Source organism: Chaetomium tenue (assembly GCF_020726465.1).
Source record: "Chaetomium tenue strain MPI-SDFR-AT-0079 chromosome Unknown F5144scaffold_1, whole genome shotgun sequence".
In the NCBI taxonomy this organism is placed as follows: Eukaryota; Fungi; Ascomycota; class Sordariomycetes; order Sordariales; family Chaetomiaceae; genus Chaetomium; species Chaetomium tenue.
In genome coordinates this window covers 2,691,328-2,708,195 of record NW_027117329.1, presented here as the reverse complement: position 1 = coordinate 2,708,195, position 16,868 = coordinate 2,691,328, and the positions used below count along the sequence as shown (strand labels likewise).

Here is a 16,868-nt window from a genome sequence, read left to right as displayed (position 1 = left end):
GATGGGGGGCTCGAGGAGGGGGGGTTCTCGGGCGGTGAGTATGGGTGTTCCTTGCGTTGGAGGATGCGCTAAAAAAACGCTGGCCGCCAGGGGTTAGGCTATCGTCGCAGAAGCAACACGGCGCCTCAGGGCACCCAGCTATCGTTCGCCAGCCTTGAACGCCACTCGCTGCCTTTTAACGCGAACATCTGCACCATCTGCACCATCTCAGGCTGCGCGGGCCGCAATACTCCAAGAAAAAGTCTCAGAAAATCCCCTAAACCTTCAGAAACCCCTGCCATCCAGTCCCGAGAGTCAAAAAGATCTCCTTCCAAACGAGCTAAGGACAGACAGGGCATCTCGTCGGTCGGTCAGCAAACGTGGAGAGGAAAAACACCAGATGCCCGCGAGGCCCGTTTCCGCGGAGAGACGGCCCTTTCCCTTTCCATCAACGGACCCAATGCCAAGTCAAGATGCTAGTCGAGCTGAGCTCGGGCTCGTGCATCACGCTCCACCTCTCATGGCATGGCAGCCCGCAAGGCGCAAGGTAAACAGAGGGAAAAACGGCTGAAGTGTTTTTTTATTTTTTGCTCATGGCGACGTGGCAACCGCACAGCTCTGCCAGACCGAATGCGGCTTTTCTCCACGCTTGTCGATGACTTTTCAATGCGGGGGATGACGCAAAATGTACAGATCGGTATTGCAGTGCATACAGTACACCGTACATACAGATTGCAATCGTCAAACAAGAGATGGCACCCGCAGTGTGGACGCAGATCAAACAAGAAGTCAAATCCGACAACACGGGCTCGGGGCTCGGCGAACTGGTTCGGAATGCCGGCACGGAAACGGATATTCTAGCCGAGTTCAGGCTAGGCATCTTCTCGAAAGAGAATCACGACGCAATCCACCGTCTGTCTTCCGTACCTACAGTAGCTCCAGTAGCTCGGCAGAACTAGCCAACAAGTGTGGCCAGCGGGGCGGCTTTTGAAACGCCGCTACAATGAGCTGGTTCGCCTTGGTGCCCAAAGGAAAATAGACGGCGGGTAGCATCAAAGCGCGCGCCTCCGTTCTGTGATGGACGTGAGAGCCGGCGGCACGGCATTGCAGCGTGGAGAGGTAGCTAACCAGCCTCGCCGGGCAGCTTCGCTCGCTCCCTGACGCGAACCTACTGCGCGATGTCGGCGATGTGCTGGCAGGCGCCGCATTTGGCTTGGACCAAGGTCAACAACGACAACAGGAAGATCACTGCTAGCCTGTCAAGCAAGCGTGTCAGGGGAGTCCCCGTGTCAGGCGCCGCGTCCTAGCCCCACGAGCGCTAGTTAACTAGGTAGCAAGAGTTCATCAGTCTTCTCTCTACGAATAGTTAGTTATGTACAATTGCTAACCTTCAAGACCGTTAGGCCAATTCACCGGCGCCGTCGCCAAAAACACGGGAGCTAGGAAACGCCGGCTAACGCGCCCACCCCCCTACGCCCTGCTCCAATAGGCACCTTTCCGTGCCATATATTGGTCTAACCTTCTTCTCTTGCCCATGTGCGAGGACGTCACCCAATCCAACCTGGTCCCAGGCCGGCTGCAAAGTCTCCGGCACGGTGTGGGGAGGTCCGCCGCCTCTGCACAGAGCTTACGTAGACGCAACGCGTGCACCAGTCTCCTCACACAAGTCTCGGGTCGGGACTGCATCACTTCACTTGCCGTGTATCACCATCACGGCATCGAGCCGTCTGTGGTGTCGCCTCACCGCCTCCACTCTGCCCTGAGTTGGGGTCGAAAAGCGGGAAGCTGAGACAAGTGGCGGTCGCTCTATGTGCGTGTCGAACCACTGACGGAAGGGCCAGAAGAAAAGAGACGAAGTACATACCTGCATATGTTCCGAATGTCTCAGTCGGTCACGACGCCACTTTGGGCTCAGGCGTCGCTGGTATCTCCGTCCAACGCCACGAGAAAAGTCTGCCTGTCCGGTTATAACGCGCGCAAGACCATGGCCAACTCTTTAACAAGGGCTTTGCGGCATTAACGAATACCTCAAGCGCGTTGACCGACAGCAAGAGTCGAGAGGCACCCTGTCGTCATTTGAGGTTGGCATGGTGCAAAGCCACCGGAAGCAAAGTCCTCGGGGCCCTCGAGCGCGTAGTTACTCTTTGTTTACTTCCCCTGAACAAGTAGTTAGTCGCCGGATAAATCCACCACCTTATGTTTTGCCGGTGCATCCCGACCATCGCCCAAAAGCTAGTCACCTGCGTACAAGTTACAGGCGCACTCCATGTTCTGCTGCCACTCGTGACGCGTTGATCGGGCTTTGCGGCTGTCGAACGATAGACTAGGCTTTGTTGACATCATTGGGTTGTCGATCGCCATCTGCAGAGACAGCTGCTGAGACAAAGCATCATAGGATTTTCAATTGTCTCATCTCATTCTTGCCTCTTGCTCAACAAGATATGCGGCCAGAATATTGACCAACATAGTCAGTGACACTCGAACAAAGCAACCAACCTGGGCGATAGTTAATTTGTAAGAGGTAATCTGCTGACTCGTTATTTATCCCCAAGTAACTAAACCCAGTGTTAAACCGTACAGACCCGTGAAATCAGTGACAACCTAACCCCTGATCTCAAACCAGAGACTCGTGCAGACTTTAGCAACTCTGATTGGCTATTTGGAGTCTCGTCCAAGCGAGAATGTCACTTTCCCTTTTTAATTGGATTAGGAGCCTCGGCAATCCACTTGTAAGGCTGAAGATCGCGATGACCCTGGTGCAAGTGTTGATTCTGGCAACCACTCAGAAATCTCCAAGAGAAGAATTACCATCTGTAGTAAAGGGATGTTGGTCCTTTTACTTGAAATCAATACTGAATACTCATACTCTTGAAAAGATTCTAGTTTCTTTCTCGAGGGATTCTCGCTGTTGACGATATCGACTCGGGATTCTGAATCCACTAATTCAGGGGATGTAAACAATGACCTCCGCCAAGCCCGTTCCTCCTGAACTCGAGGGTGATACACAACTGGGAACAGCATCCCAACGAATCTTAGTCTGAGTTCATAGGCTTCCTCCGCCGTTTCTTGCCATCTTTGATCTCGTCGGCATTGTAAAGGAGGACACTCGTAGTTATCCTCTACCCATCAGTGTGCATCTCATTCTGTTCAAAGTTAAAAGCGGGAAACTGCATGGAATGTTCAAGATAGGAGCTAGATAGTTGGACCGGCGAGCCCAAGGGCATAGCGGTGTAGGAATAATAATGTTCAAGATAGGAGTTTGAGTTTCGGTATGATCATCAATTATATTATCGCGCCGCTTGTCCGCAAGTACTAGTCTCCTATCTCCTACTTCCTAGGACTAATGCGGAGGTTGGTAAATTTAGCTTGGCCTCAGTGCTGAGTGAGAGTTGGCCCATTATAAGTCGGGGCGGGAATAGGGAAGCGAGATGTGCTGGTTAACATGGCAAGTGTTCTATTGTCTTTGGGTTGTAAAACAATACCTACTTCTTCCTCCTGCAGGTCGCGACCGAGGGAAACTAGCAAAGAGAAAAAGAAAGCTGAAGAAATTCCAAAAAGCTCACCACCAAGCTCCATTCGCCGGTCGAATGAAGGTCGGTAGTTACGAAAACCCTGAAAACAGGGTTTTGCGCCGCGAGGGGGAGTCGAAGCGGCCCTCTTTCGAGAGGTGTCCAACCGGTCCTCCTCCCAATACCGCTGAGCCAAACCGGTGTTTGACTTCAATTGGGAGGAGGCGGTGATAGTGTGCGTGCGGGAACTTGTATATATACTGCCGGAAGGTACGCGGAGGGGAATGTACTTGTGTGTGGTTGGGACGAGTTCGGATGAAACTCGCCTCTGCCGTGGCCGGTGTTGTCCTGGGGTGGTGACTACTACTCTTTTCATGTTGCCATGGCTTTCATGCGGTTGAGAGAACCATTGTAGAGATTTGGAGAGGAGGGAGACAACTGGAAGTTCCCGCTGCTGTTTGGATGCTTTGCGGGGAGCCAACTGACCGGCATCCCACGTACAATTCACATACTAATGCAAGACCAGGCGGTCCTCCTCAGGTATAACATTCACTACTAGTACCTGCGGCTACCCTCGAACTCTCTCCAAACAACAACCAATCCAAAACAAAAACAGCATCCCCGTAAAAGAAACTATCATCCTCATTATCTCCGAAACCCCAGCCACTCTCGACCCCGATCTCTCACCCTCAACAGTCAGTAGCCAGAGACTACATTCTCCGAGCCCACCACACCAATCTAAGGCAGCGGAACCGGCACAGCAACCGGGGCACCACCCACCGCACCACCCTCCACGGTACCAACCGAGTTCAGAATACCCTCCAACAGATCCGGCACCTGGCTGGCCGCACCCCCACCCAGCACACCCCCAACCGTACCGGTAACACCCCCGAGAATCCCACCCAACAAATCATTTGGCAGATTACCAATGGGACCCTTGGTCAACAGACCCTCGAGCAAGTTCGAAACCGACCGCAGCAGCTCGCTAAGCAGGCCGAGCGGCTTGGCCTTCTTGGTGGCGCCACCGATGACGCCGCCGAGGATGCCGCCGAGGTCGGGCAGGGCGAGGCGGCTGACGCCCATGGCGAGGGTTTGGTTGAGCTCGCTCATGGGGGTGACGAGGGCGGTGAGCAGGGCTTCGGGGTCGGCGCCCTGCTGCTGGACGAGTCTCTCTGTTTTGGGGGGTGGGGGTGTGAGATTGGGGTTGGGGGTTGTGGTTTTAGTGTTGGGGGAGGGGGGAGGGAAAAGGGGAGGGAGAAGGGAGGGAGAAGGGAAAAAGGGGACTTACCGATGTCCGCGATCTTCATCTTGGCCTCGGTGACCATCTGCTCGAAGACGTCCATGTCGGCGCCGGTAGGCATGTTGTTGTTGGGGCGCTGCATCTGGTGGTGGCCCGCCATCATGCCGTTGGCGTCAATGTCCTCCGGGGTGAAGGCAGCGGGGGCGGCGGCCGCGCCCATTTGATGGTGCTGGACCTCCTGGGCGTTTTGGGCCTGCTCGAAGGGGGCGGCGAGAGCGCCGCCGAGGAGGCAAACGATTCCGAAAGCTTGGACCTTCATGTTGAAAGAGTGGTGTGGTTGTAAGAGGAGATGTTGATTCTGAGAAGACTCGGTATTGTAGTGGATGATGGTGGTGCTCAAAATCTGGTTCCAACGGAGGTGGGATGCCGAATACTTATACCTGACTTCTTCACAAAAACCTTCAAAGTTTGATCGAGGTCTTACTATCAGTTACCACCACGTCCGCCGGGTGTTGCTATGCTTCGGGGCAACTCTCGGCGGTCTTGTCCGAGCGAAATTGGGATGTGCTTCTTCACTCATGACTGCATGCCTACGAATCTAAAGGTGAGGTTGGCAGACATGCGTCTCTATTCACTCCAAAAAAACTGTCTCACGGGTGGCGTTGCGATTCAGGGGAGCTGGAATGTGAGCTATCAAGACTGTCTCTGTCTCGACATCACTGAGCGGGTCCCACATACCGGTGATGGAATCACTCCGTCGATTCAGCTACGGTTATAAGACAATGAAAACAAGCATATTGGTTGTTCTCACGGCCGGAAGTGTGGGTAGGAGTAATCGTCTGGTAGGACATGGGGAACTCAACGAACGAACAACGACAGTTCCATGCCAGTTCAAGATGGTGTGTGATAAAGCCTCTACGCATCCATTCCAATGACCACAACCCGTCCCCGGCAAAGGGCATCTCGAGTTAGATTCGCCCGGCTTGTCTCGGCCCCGGGTGTTCTCGGGAAGTCGACGGAATTCCCAGGACGATATCTCTCCCTCGTTGTCTCTCAAGCCTCTGCCATCAACGGCGCGCCTCAAGCCTCCTTCGGGGCGAGAACAATGCAGCTGAAGCGAAGGTCCCGCTCGTCAGCAGTTCCACCGAGGTTGATAATCCGCTTCAGACCAAGGTCTAGCGCCCGCGGGCTCAGGACATCCTCATCTTCTCCGAGCTCACCTCGGTCCAGCGGCCCACCCCGGCAACCCTCCAGCTCCCAGAGATGGCCGTTCGCCTTGACGAAAGCGATAAAGTGGCCGGCATGTTCGTGGTCCCCCGGACTAGGCACTCGTGTACTGCCCATGGCAACCACAGACTTGTGGGCCTCCTCAAACCCCTCGCTATCATGTAACAGCTGAGCCCGCTCTGGGTGGGGCAAGGGAATGGCATCGTTGCGCAGCTGCTCGAGGGTGCTTCCGGGGAGAATGAACTTGGGAGTAGCGCCGTTGATGGCGCAGTGCAGGAAGCCGTACGAGCCGCACGCGTCGCCGATGATCTGCTCGAACCAGATGACGGGCTCGTCCCCCTTGCCGGCCGCACCGCCGTCGTAGTAGCTGGCCGGGTCGCCGAGCGCCGCATCTTCTGTCTCCCGGTCTTGCTTCCACTGCGGGAACATGGGAACGATGACGAGCAAGGCGTACGCCGGACGCGGGATGTGGGCGAGTAGGGCGGGCTCGTCCAAGGAGTAGACATCGTAAAAGGTCAGGTCGTCGGAGAGTCCCATCTTCTTAGCCAGGGCGTTCATCACCTCTGGGTTGTTCTCTGCGCGTGACGGAGTAAGTCCAAGTGACAGGATTGGGTAGCGCAGCTGGCTGTCTCACCCAGCATAATAAAATGTTTTCTCGCCATCTTTCTGTATGTTCAAATATCAGCCTCGATTAGGTTCTGGGGTTTGAGTGTGGTTTGATCGTTTTGATGGAGTAGGAACCGGGCGACTCTTTAAGTTCTTGAATGGCTACAATGTTGGGTTGGAAGTGCGACGCGTGTGGGTTGGCTGCCTGGCTAAGCTTGGAGAACAGGAAGATCAAACTGATTGCAGCAAACATGAAAATAAAAGTCGAACATTGGTATAACCCCCCCCCCTCTTACCCGTCCTTTTAAACAATATTTTTAGCCGTTCTCAGGAAGTAAACAACGACCGACCATAATCAAAGTTACTCGTCAATAGGCTTGACGAGAACAGCAACCAATAACGGAGACAGTGAGTCGAGCCAAAGGGAATGGCAGCAACAGGGCAGCAACTTGGAGAGCCCAGACGCATTTACACCAAGCAGCACTGAGTTTCCCCACCTTCCTAAATAGGACCTACACGATGCAGCAGCCACGACTATGAGCCTGGCATCGGTCGCACGCCGCACACCATCCGTCGTTTGTTTGGTAATATTCGTTGATGGAGAATATGAGAGGCGGCCATAATTACCCAGAACCCATCCGATGGGTTTTATTTCCCTGGATGCTGGTTCATTTGCCCAGAAGATCGCCCAGGTCTGTACTATAGTAAGTGCTAGATGACGTCACAAACTGTCATGGCAGTCTCACGCGACCTCTTATTCAACTCGATGGACGCTAAAAGAAGAGGCAGAACGGAGATCGGAGCTTAACTTCCAGGCTCTCATTTCAAACGTGATAGGGGCAACCATCCTCACTCCCGCCATCGTCTTATCTCCTTGGAAAGGCCGAGGTGAGCCGAGTAGGGAGCTTCAGACGCTATCCATGAAAGTTCCAGGAACGTGGTAGCGTAGATTCTTTCACTGATGGGATCCCGTTGCCATGCTCCTCTTGTAGCTTACACAACATCCCGAGAAAGCCATGATTGATGCAATTGGTAAGGAGGCAGGGTTTCGTTGTCACCCCCGTGGAGAAGTCCTGACCGCAGTGAACCGACATGGCATGACCAAAGAGAGCTCGATCCCCGCATCCCATTTGTATCCAAGAGCGTAGTTAGTTGCATGGAACACAGAGACATCGAGCACTCCCACTGGCGAGGTGATCATGATTTACGCCTCTCCGGGCCCAGGTCGATGCAGGGACATCACCAGGGACCCAGACGCCTGCCAGTCGCCAACAGTTGCCTTGCCATCATCACCAGACGATCGACTATCTGCGCGGAGATCGAGGGCACCCAGAGGCGGCATCCGGCGGGTCTGGATTTCCAAGCAAAGCTGAGTTGCGGGCAGACCATCCCAGCACCCAGCATCTCTCGTTCTTTGTCCTACATATAACCCCGCTCCTCTCCGCATCCCACCAGAGCCCTCTACCCATCTCTACTATCACAGTAGAGCTTCCATACTCTCAAAAACAGTCTACCCCAAGCAGCTATCAACACCCACCACCCCTCATCAACCACCACTACCAACCACAACCAAAACCATGGCCGACAACCTCCCCTCCGGCACCGAGTTCCGCGCAGGACGTTCCGACTCGACCGCATCCGCCGCGAGCTCGACCGGAAGCGCCACCGCGCCCAGCTGGGCCGGCGTCAAGCAGCAGGCCGCCACCGCCGCGACCACGGCCACACAAGCGACACGACGAGCATCACAGGGTGCCGGGTCGCCAACCTTCCGGCGGCCGTCGCACCCGCTGTTCGAGGGCCTGACGGCGCAGAAGCGCAAGGATGATGCGGAGTCCGTGGCGCGCCGGCAGAGCATGAGCGAGCAGCGGCCGGCGGCGGGGTTTATTGGGCAGATGTGGAATAAGTACGTTTTTATTCTTCTATTTTTTCTGCCTTCGTTGTTCTGTTGTTTGATCTATCTCCTGCGCCGTTTCTGGCGAGAATAATACTACCTATACATCTATCTGGACTTCGTGGCTAACCTCGGTCTTTTATCTAGTTGGGTATACGGCAAGAAGTAACTGCGCCGTTGACCAGGTGTAAACGCCCATATTGTAAAGAGGGACTCGCTGTCCCTTGGGAGGAACCATTAAACGGTCCTCGACTGAATTGGAATTATGTTTTGGAATGCTACTGGCTTATTGGATGATGGCGCTCGCAGGCTTTGTTTGATACGGGAGCTGGAGGTTTCCAGAAAGAAAAGATATAACCCATCCCCGCCCAAACTATGAAATAATTGGTGTGATGCGAGGGACTAGGCGGTCGTTGGTTATGTTGTCATGATATTCCTGTAACAATTTAGCAGACTGCCCGTATCAAATTCTTACCTATGTTGATCTATCACACATCCCATCGTTCTCCCGAAACGTAGCTCGCTCTAGGTATTCTGTCTCGACGGCGATGACCGACCTAGAGAGCAGCATTATCAGCCAGCAAGCAACAATCCCGTTGATTTGACCCTGCACTAGGTGTCGGGGCGCCTTCATCCACGAGATAGGGAATTCAGAACCGACACAGAGTCGGGGTAGAGTGGTGGGACAAACTAGGGGCATGCATGGCATGCGACGGAACGTGAAGATGGGACCGAATGCAGGCGTGTAGAGGCATCACGGGGAAGGGAGCGGGCGATACGAGTGTGCAAGGACGAGGGCATGTGCAGAAGTGAAAGTGAATCATTAGAAGGCCGCGGCGTGAATGCTATGACCCGAGAAATACCACCCATGACTGATCCGGGTAGAGGACTAGAGAAAATACCCTGATGATTTTCTGCTTCCACTCCCTAAACAACCCCAACGCCGACGAATACCGGGATAATACCGTGGGACGAACTCGAGTCCGCCGAAAATCGACTAGATTCGGTGTTTCTCGCTTTCTATTATGAGGACCTTATTAGCGATGCTGGACTTGAGCTGGGTGGCTGGGGTGCTGTTCTCGGAGCTTACCGAGGCGAGAGTAGAGCATGTAGAGCGCCATCCGGTTGCATTCTTCCGTGCCAGTGATTGTGACGAGACGCTCGTTGCTGTTGTCCTGTGGTTCATTAATCTTAATCACGCTGCCACTGATCTGACGGATCTCGTTGATCTTCTGGCCGCCTTTTCCGATGATGGCCCCAACCATGTCATTGGGGATGTAGATCTGTTGCGTGAGGGGGGCACCGGGCACTGCCGCGCCGCCAGGCATGGGTTGCCCATGCGGCCCGGCGGGACCATGAGGGCCGGCGGGCCCAGCAGGGTGAGGCTGCACGTGGGGACCAGCTCCATAGCCACCAGCGGCAGCATGGCCTCCGTAGGGCATGGGGGCGGCAGGGTTTGGGTGAGGCTGATGAGGGTGGCCGTACTGGGGCGGGTACGCCTGGGGGGGCATGTGGTGGGCTCTGGGGTCAGGGCGACCGCGGTGGTAGTTCTCCCGGTTGCCAAAGTTGCCGCCAGCCGGCTGCGGGTTGTATGGGATCACTTGCATACCGCCCGGAACTGCACCGGCGGGACCGCCGCTGCGAGTCGCGTAGGCAGAGGCCGACGCCCCACCAAAACGCTCGTTGAGCTGCTCTAGGAGAGTGCTACCGACGTAATAGGTGGCAATGTGGACGGCATCAGCCACGCCCATCACGACGAGCGAGCGCTCGGTAGACAAGGGGAGGCACGAGTCAGAAGCATTAAGACGGGCACCGGACGCCTCCTGGATCTCCTTGATGCGAGCGCCGCCCTTACCGATAATGGAACCGATCAGGATGTGGGGGATTAGCAGACGAAGGGGATATGTCTTGGAGTGTTGGCTGGAGGGCTCGCCCAGAGGCTCATTATTGAGCGTCCGGATGATCAAGCCGAAGGCCTTGGGTTGGGTTAGTGGTTTGACACTTGTGGGGGGATTCCGCGACGTACCTTCGCAACAGCATCGACGATGCCGCTCACCGTGAGGATGCGTTCCACGGCGCCCTTTTGGTAATCACTAACGGTGCACTTGGCGCCAGACATCTGTCTAATCTTGGACACATTCTCACCGCCCTTCCCAATAATGGTTGCAGCCTCGGGACTCGAGATTACGGCGCGGACATGAATCCATGTCGTCTCGTCGTGTGCGCCTGGTGGCGGGCCCGACTGCTGGGTGACGCTGGCAGTGCTGGTGATGGGCTTGGTCTCAGGCGCATCCGGAACGACGGTATCGCCTTGGGCGTCCTTGACCTCGGGCTTCTCCCCGTTCGTCTTGGAAGCGCCATTGGCCTCAGAAGCCGGAGCGGGGGTGGGAACTTCGGCGGCAGCAGGAGCGGTATCACCGTTGCTCCCGGAGATTGGTTCCTGGACCTCCTCATCGTCTTTGACCATCTTGTCGAGGGCCGGTCGCTTGGCATCGGGCTGGTCCGCGACCGAAGGAGAGGACGTGTCCTCGAGGGGCCGCTTGGCGGAGTGTGTCGGTTGAGGTGAGGCGGACATGTCGGGCTAGATCTGAAGGGGTTTTCACGACGCGCGTGGATATATTTTGTCGGAACACTCGATGTTCTCAATTGAATTATCGTATTTATCTACACCTTAGGGGGTTTTCGAAGGAAAACGTGCAGGTGTAGTGGTTGGGTCGGGTAGAGTGATGGTGCTGGATTGGGTCGGGTTGAAGGTTTATGCTCGGGGTGGGTCGAGGAAGTGACAGAACTTCGGGCCAAAGAACGGGGTATGTGATGGCGGAAGAGACGGGAACGCTGCGGCTAGAAGCGTGGAGGCAGTGATGGAGAAAGTCCAAATCCCGATCGACGTGTTGCTGCGCAGTGTGCAGAGCAGCAGTGATGGCGACTTGTCCAAGGAAGAGCGCGGCAGGCGAGAGATGGAGGTTGGGTGGGCTGGAAGAAGGGAGGACGAGATGGTGCGTCGGGCGGTGAGTTGCAGAGATGGTGAGGTAGGGTGGATGAATTGAGAGGCAGGAGGGTGCTGAAATGAAGGCAGCTGTGTTTCGGGAGCACTCAGGTAACTCAAACCTTTGCCTCGTCAAACCAGCAAACACCACCTAGTTATCTGTTCCAAGCTACCAACTTGCGCCGCTGCAACTGCCAACCTGGCCGGTGCGATGATCAGCAATGCGATATTGCTCGTCGTGTTGCCGGAACGAGATGTTGAGGTCTGGGAGGGTTTGGTCGGGGAGATGGAGGATTGGGCTCGGTGGCGAAATGACTGCGCAAAACCGGATCGCGAGTGCTTATCGCCGGAGTCCGTCAAAAGAAACACGGAAGGCACGAAAAATCGATCTCCTGTATTTTCGACGCCCGTAAAAGTTGAACCAAGTGAAGGGCTTGGTGGGAAGAGACGTCTCGAGGAGGGGGCTGAAGTCTCGGAAGGAGAGGTGGATGAAACTGGGAGAATCGCATGGGCCGAAGCTGCAGCCTTGTTCGCTTCAGCGTCCCTTCCAATAAAGGCACGGACCAGGCAACCAATGATTCTGCTTCAGGAGGAAGTGGGGCGCATTGCGATGCGGCGCAGATCACTTGCTTGTTGCGATTTGGCGATTAGGTACATTTTACATAGTATGTTTGTCTTTTATCGTTGCAATCTGGAACGAGAAGGCCTCTCAACTCGTCGGTGTATCTTTAAACTGTCATACGATAATTCCATTCCTGGTTATTGTACTCCCCGAGACCTGGGCTAGTGGTGGGTGCAAATCGGCGAACCGTTACGCAAATTTCACATCCCCTTCCGGATTGTACCTGTACAGGGAAGGGACATTCACACAGTTTCGATCGATCACTTGGTCTCGTTTCACACAGTACTGCTTTTTGGCCCAGGCAAACAAGAAACCACAATTTACCTTACAGTACAGGGTGCGGAGGCCTCCCTACCTCAACACACCCAAGCACTGGAGAAGCTACCACACGGTACTCTCGTGGAACTTCTTAGTTGAAGAGACCCGGGGTTGAGAGTGCCTGTTGCAAAATTGCGTACCTGAATTATACGAGATGGAAGACGCTGGGGATCTCGGGGGTGCCAGTCGCGTGTACGAGGCCCAGTTGGAGCGCACTGTTCAAGAGCTTAATCGAAGAAAAAGAGAGCTAGAGGATGCACTGCAGCAGGTAACTTTCATGGCCCTGTCGTCTCAGGATAGCTTTGCTAAATCCATCAATAGCTGAGGGCATCTGCAGCCAGCCCTGGCGCGGCATTTTCGGCAGAAGATTCCTTGGATATCATGACAAAGGCGTACCAGGACATAACTGAGGCAGAGCCCATACTGCCCCCGCTGGGATCTCCCCTCCCAGCGCTGCTAGCCATGCGACGGGCCCATCAGACCATCGCAGAAACCAACGAGTACGCCGATTCTCAAGGGGCTTCACTGGAGCATCTCAAACGAAGGATAGAGGCAGAACAAACCAACTTGCGTGAGCAGCAAGCCCTCCAAACCGCGCTCGAAGGTCGCATCGATTTGTTGCGCCAAGGCCTGGAGAACAGAGAGGAGAAGACGGAGGAGCAAATCGCCAAAGAACGTGTCGCCGAATTGAAGAAACAAAAGGACCACTGGGACAAGCAGACAGCGAGCCTCATGAAACAGTTGGACTGGTTCATTGATGAGCATCTCGGCCCCATGTTGGCAGCGGAGGAGCTAGGCGGCCCCGTCGTCGGGGGTTTGATGGACATCGACCCAGATGATCTGGGCGCCGGGTTCAGTGCTCATGGCAAATTGAAAAAAGCCAAAGACCAGCTGGACCAAGACAAGCGGCAACGACGGATCGATGATATCTGGGGCCCCCAGGACGAGCAGGGGCAGGCGAGGAGAAAGCAAAAGGGGAACGAAGCAGCAGCGGCAAGCGCAGAGATGCGTGATCTCACCGAGCAACTAATGAATAAGCTGATGGAAGCAGACGGCGACACCTCAGCAGCGTACGTGGAGATAGCTAGGGAATCTGCAGCAGCGAGGTTCCTTGTCCGTTCCAAGGTGGCAATGTTCCATCCGAGGGATGCACGAAAGTTGCGACTCGTCGACTTTGGAAAGGATCTGGAGGACTAAGGTGTCAAGAGGAAGAAGACATGGGACGGTCATATAATAGGGATATTCCGTTGTGGCATGTTACGGACAATCAAACGGTACCTGACGATCCCCCTGGCGTGGGGAAGTTAGTCTTTGATCTTTGACGGGAGTGTTCGACAAGTGGATGGCTTTTCTGCTCCGAAATCGCGGGTTTACGATGGCTACCAAAGAAAGTACATCTGCATGACGGAACGAAGAGGCCGAAGCATATAAAGCAACTTCTCGGACTTGACGAACTCGAAGAGAGAACAAATGTCTCCCGCAGTAGTCAGGGGCAGCATTTGCAATTGGCCAATGTGGTGTTGATTCGATTCAGGCCCGCCCCACGAGGGGCTGAGGACTGCTTGGCGTGACTGGCCAGTTCGCTGGACCAGGTGGGGTTTTGGATGCCCTGCATTCAATTTACGCGTCGCGTCTGGCGCGTCTTCCAGCACACATTTCTCCCCACCCCCCCACCTTAGGTAGGTCGTTTCTGCCCAACAGCAACCGAAGCTTGGCCTTTTGACAGGAGCAACGACTTCAATCCCACAACCATGACCACTAGCACTCCCAACGAGCCCGTCGTCCCAACCTCACCGCCCGCAAAGCGCCTCAAAACGGAGACCACCGCCCCCACAACCAGTGAAACCATGGCGTCCCCAGCGTTGCTCGTCAAGAAGCTCTCCGACAAGGCCCGGCTCCCGATCCGCGGCAGCGCTTTCGCAGCGGGCTACGACTTGTTCGCCGCACGCCCCACCACCATCCCAGCGCGGGGCAAGGCTCTCGTCGACACCGACATTAGCATGTCTCTTCCGGCGGGGACCTGTAAGTAGCATCCAGCATCCAACATCCAGCACCCAGCCCCAACCCCGGACACCATTCCCTCCTCCCCCAACCGGCCGGTTAGCCAACCACGCAGACCACCCACTAACAAAAAAAACAACAGACGGCCGCATCGCGCCACGCTCGGGCCTCGCGGCCAAGCACTTCATCGACACGGGCGCGGGGGTCATCGACGCCGACTACCGCGGCCCCGTCAAGGTGCTGCTGTTCAACCACGCCGACGTCGACTACGCGGTGCAGGAGGGCGACCGGGTCGCGCAGCTCATCATCGAGCGCATCTACACGCCCGAGGTGCTCGAGGTGCAGGAGCTGGAGGAGAGCGTGCGCGGCGCGGGCGGGTTCGGGAGCACGGGGACGAACTAGGTACACGCCTACCTCGAGGCTAGGTTGTGGGTGTGCGGTATGGTGTTTTGGGTTGGCATGGCAGGGTATGGCATGGTATGGGTCGGATAGGTGGTTGGGATGGGGTTCAAATGGGTTGACTCTCAAGAGACTACTCATATTTTGCGGTGTGATAAATACTGCCAGATTAAATCAGGGGTCGCAATGATCCAAAGATGGACAACCCCCAGAAACCCCACGGTCTATGGCTCTCTATATGATGCTTGCCCCCCATGCACCCCATCTAACACATTCCCCGTAACACCACCACTTCCTCTCACAACCTCGTCGCGCGGAACTCCACCTTGGGAAATCTCAAGCTGTCAAGATGCCTCACCAGCCTCAGCTCAGCGGCCTTGCTCTTCAACAAATGCATCCTCTTCTTCTCCGCTTCCGCCCCCGCCCCTTCACCATCCACCACCACCCCCCTTTCCACCCCCGCCTCCGCGCGAGCCTTCTCCACCACCTCCTCCATCCGCTCCGCAGTCTTGGCCAACATCTCGTGCATACTAGCAAGCACCTTCTCCGCGGCCCTCGCAAGCGGCAGGTCCAGCGTATCAACGTCATCATCACTCAACCACGACGCCCTGCCCATCAACCCTCCCCCCTGCCCCTCCCCATCCCGACTACCTTGGTTATTATTATTATGCACAGCCTCGCGCATACGCACAACCATCAGCGCGGCGAACATATCCCCCGTCCCACTAAAATAGCAGTCGATGGCGGGGAAGACGATCTTGAAGGCGCGGGCGCGGCGGCCGGCGGTGGTCATGGACGAGCCGACGACCGACAGCGACGAGACGGGGTGGTCCGGGTGCGGCAGCGACACCGACGTGATGACGATGTGCGGGATGCCGTATCGCTCGTGCATCACCTGTAGCGCCCGCCCGATCGACGCCATGTCGGTTATGGGGACGTCCGAGAGGAGTCTGTGTGGCGGTGGTGTTAGGGGGGAGATAGGGGGCGAGGAAGGGGTGGGGGAGTGGGGGACGTACTCGGCTTCGAACTGGTTGGGGAGGACTAGGTCTGCGTGGTGGAGAAGGCTCTTATACACGGGCACGACGTCCGGTGCCACATAGAGGTTGCCATTGTCGCCCATGACGGGGTCCAGCACCCAGAAGAAGCTCCCCGGCTTAGACTCTGCCTTGCGCTTGAGCTCCTGCGCTATTTGCCCAACTGCTTCGAGCGCTGGGGCGCCAGGTACATAACCTGACAGCATCATGTCGAAGTCGTCGAGGTAGGATTGCTTCAGGCCCTGGTATAGGTCCGTGATTTCTTGCGCCGAGACTCGTGAGCCCGTCCATTGTCGGTATCCGGTATGGTTACCTGTGCGCGTTGAGTCAGAATGAAGCGTTGGAGAGAGGCTTGTGGTTGTGGGGGAACATACTGAATTGCACGGTATTCAGCGCTGCTACGTCACAGCCAAGCGACTGCAAACTGAAGACGGCGATCTTATTGCCGACATATCTTGGGGCTTTTGTCAGCATGATGTGACACGCGGTAATGGGATAGATGGACTACTCGGCCGGACTCACCCAGAGACGACCTTGGAAACTCAATTAGCACGAGTAATAGCAGACAAGGTCAACCAGTGCGCCCTACATGACTGGCGACCGCCAATACGCGAGTTTCCGGGACCAGAGACCCTTCACCCATGCTTGTGGTTTGGATGGTTGGTGAGAGACTATCGGTGTTGGACGGCCGGTGACGGGAGTACGTTGCGAGAAAAGCCGATTATAGCCACGACGGCACGAAGGACTCGGTTTATGGGGTATCTTGAAGAAAAGAGACAGGAAAGGACAGCCAAGTTCGAAGAAGAGAAGGAAAAGGAGCCTAGAGTCGGTCACTCTTTGCGGAAGTTCCGGGGAGGGTGACAGTTGACGAATGACTCCAAGAAATCCACTTGCGAATTCGCCCGAACTTTTTCTCCGAGTCTAGGTACTTGTATGACTGGAAACACCAGTCAGCCAAGATCGTAGGTCAGTGAGAAGTGACAGGGAGTGATTGAGGGGGATGGGCGCATGGGAGGGTCCAGAAAACCGGGGCTTGGTTGGTTACGCCTCTTGGTT

General features: G+C 55.7%; 7 protein-coding genes across 7 annotated transcripts; 3 read left to right on the top strand and 4 right to left on the bottom strand.

Moving 5' to 3' along the window:
* Positions 1–4,035: 4,035 nt before the first annotated feature.
* F5144DRAFT_34963 (uncharacterized protein) lies at positions 4,036–5,146 on the bottom strand. The gene is made up of 2 exons (XM_066784284.1): positions 4,777–5,146; positions 4,036–4,660 (listed from the first exon to the last, which is right to left on the bottom strand). Exons 1-2 carry the CDS (start codon positions 5,045–5,047, stop codon positions 4,227–4,229), a joined length of 705 nt encoding a protein of 234 aa, XP_066648422.1. The 5' UTR covers positions 5,048–5,146; the 3' UTR covers positions 4,036–4,226.
* Positions 5,147–5,657: 511 nt separating this feature from the next.
* Positions 5,658–7,194, bottom strand: F5144DRAFT_35064 (uncharacterized protein). The gene is made up of 3 exons (XM_066784298.1): positions 6,912–7,194; positions 6,590–6,617; positions 5,658–6,530 (listed from the first exon to the last, which is right to left on the bottom strand). The coding sequence occupies exons 1-3, from the start codon at positions 6,912–6,914 to the stop codon at positions 5,809–5,811; spliced, it is 753 nt and encodes a 250-aa protein (XP_066648421.1). The 5' UTR covers positions 6,915–7,194; the 3' UTR covers positions 5,658–5,808.
* Positions 7,195–8,138: 944 nt separating this feature from the next.
* On the top strand, positions 8,139–8,621 carry F5144DRAFT_597614 (uncharacterized protein; the record flags this gene model as incomplete). Its single annotated transcript, XM_066790883.1, has 2 exons — positions 8,139–8,464; positions 8,600–8,621. 2 exons carry the CDS (start codon positions 8,139–8,141, stop codon positions 8,619–8,621), a joined length of 348 nt encoding a protein of 115 aa, XP_066648420.1.
* A 704-nt stretch (positions 8,622–9,325) lies between these two features.
* On the bottom strand, positions 9,326–11,312 carry F5144DRAFT_34957 (uncharacterized protein). Its single transcript, XM_066784283.1, has 2 exons — positions 10,479–11,312; positions 9,326–10,428 (listed from the first exon to the last, which is right to left on the bottom strand). Exons 1-2 carry the CDS (start codon positions 11,025–11,027, stop codon positions 9,490–9,492), a joined length of 1,488 nt encoding a protein of 495 aa, XP_066648419.1. The 5' UTR covers positions 11,028–11,312; the 3' UTR covers positions 9,326–9,489.
* Positions 11,313–12,379: 1,067 nt separating this feature from the next.
* Positions 12,380–13,852, top strand: F5144DRAFT_34985 (uncharacterized protein). Its single transcript, XM_066784287.1, has 2 exons — positions 12,380–12,646; positions 12,700–13,852. The coding sequence occupies exons 1-2, from the start codon at positions 12,533–12,535 to the stop codon at positions 13,573–13,575; spliced, it is 990 nt and encodes a 329-aa protein (XP_066648418.1). The 5' UTR covers positions 12,380–12,532; the 3' UTR covers positions 13,576–13,852.
* On the top strand, positions 13,853–14,929 carry F5144DRAFT_34986 (dUTP pyrophosphatase). The gene is made up of 2 exons (XM_066784288.1): positions 13,853–14,400; positions 14,522–14,929. The coding sequence occupies exons 1-2, from the start codon at positions 14,130–14,132 to the stop codon at positions 14,779–14,781; spliced, it is 531 nt and encodes a 176-aa protein (XP_066648417.1). The 5' UTR covers positions 13,853–14,129; the 3' UTR covers positions 14,782–14,929.
* A 55-nt stretch (positions 14,930–14,984) lies between these two features.
* Positions 14,985–16,865, bottom strand: F5144DRAFT_555314 (Ribokinase-like protein). Its single transcript, XM_066787898.1, has 5 exons — positions 16,402–16,865; positions 16,335–16,345; positions 16,187–16,266; positions 15,795–16,125; positions 14,985–15,728 (listed from the first exon to the last, which is right to left on the bottom strand). The coding sequence occupies exons 1-5, from the start codon at positions 16,453–16,455 to the stop codon at positions 15,077–15,079; spliced, it is 1,128 nt and encodes a 375-aa protein (XP_066648416.1). The 5' UTR covers positions 16,456–16,865; the 3' UTR covers positions 14,985–15,076.
* Between the last annotated feature and the right edge of the window lie 3 nt (positions 16,866–16,868).

Excerpts from the sequence above, each read along its gene's own strand:
- F5144DRAFT_34963 (XM_066784284.1), bottom strand. The coding sequence starts at position 5,047 with ATGAAGGTCCAAGCTTTCGGAATCGTTTGCCTCCTCGGCGGCGCTCTC. Across the intron at positions 4,661-4,776 it reads GATGAAGATCGCGGACATCG|AGAGACTCGTCCAGCAGCAG; the intron begins GTAAGTCCCCTT and ends CCCCCAAAACAG.
- F5144DRAFT_35064 (XM_066784298.1), bottom strand. Across the intron at positions 6,531-6,589 it reads AAAACATTTTATTATGCTGG|AGAACAACCCAGAGGTGATG; the intron begins GTGAGACAGCCA and ends CGTCACGCGCAG.
- F5144DRAFT_34957 (XM_066784283.1), bottom strand. The coding sequence starts at position 11,027 with ATGTCCGCCTCACCTCAACCGACACACTCCGCCAAGCGGCCCCTCGAG. Across the intron at positions 10,429-10,478 it reads TCGTCGATGCTGTTGCGAAG|GCCTTCGGCTTGATCATCCG; the intron begins GTACGTCGCGGA and ends ACCCAACCCAAG.
- F5144DRAFT_34985 (XM_066784287.1), top strand. The coding sequence starts at position 12,533 with ATGGAAGACGCTGGGGATCTCGGGGGTGCCAGTCGCGTGTACGAGGCC. Across the intron at positions 12,647-12,699 it reads TAGAGGATGCACTGCAGCAG|CTGAGGGCATCTGCAGCCAG; the intron begins GTAACTTTCATG and ends ATCCATCAATAG.
- F5144DRAFT_34986 (XM_066784288.1), top strand. The coding sequence starts at position 14,130 with ATGACCACTAGCACTCCCAACGAGCCCGTCGTCCCAACCTCACCGCCC. Across the intron at positions 14,401-14,521 it reads GTCTCTTCCGGCGGGGACCT|ACGGCCGCATCGCGCCACGC; the intron begins GTAAGTAGCATC and ends AAAAAACAACAG.
- F5144DRAFT_555314 (XM_066787898.1), bottom strand. The coding sequence starts at position 16,455 with ATGGGTGAAGGGTCTCTGGTCCCGGAAACTCGCGTATTGGCGGTCGCC. Across the intron at positions 16,126-16,186 it reads GCTGAATACCGTGCAATTCA|GTAACCATACCGGATACCGA; the intron begins GTATGTTCCCCC and ends CAACGCGCACAG. Across the intron at positions 15,729-15,794 it reads CCCAACCAGTTCGAAGCCGA|ACTCCTCTCGGACGTCCCCA; the intron begins GTACGTCCCCCA and ends ACCGCCACACAG.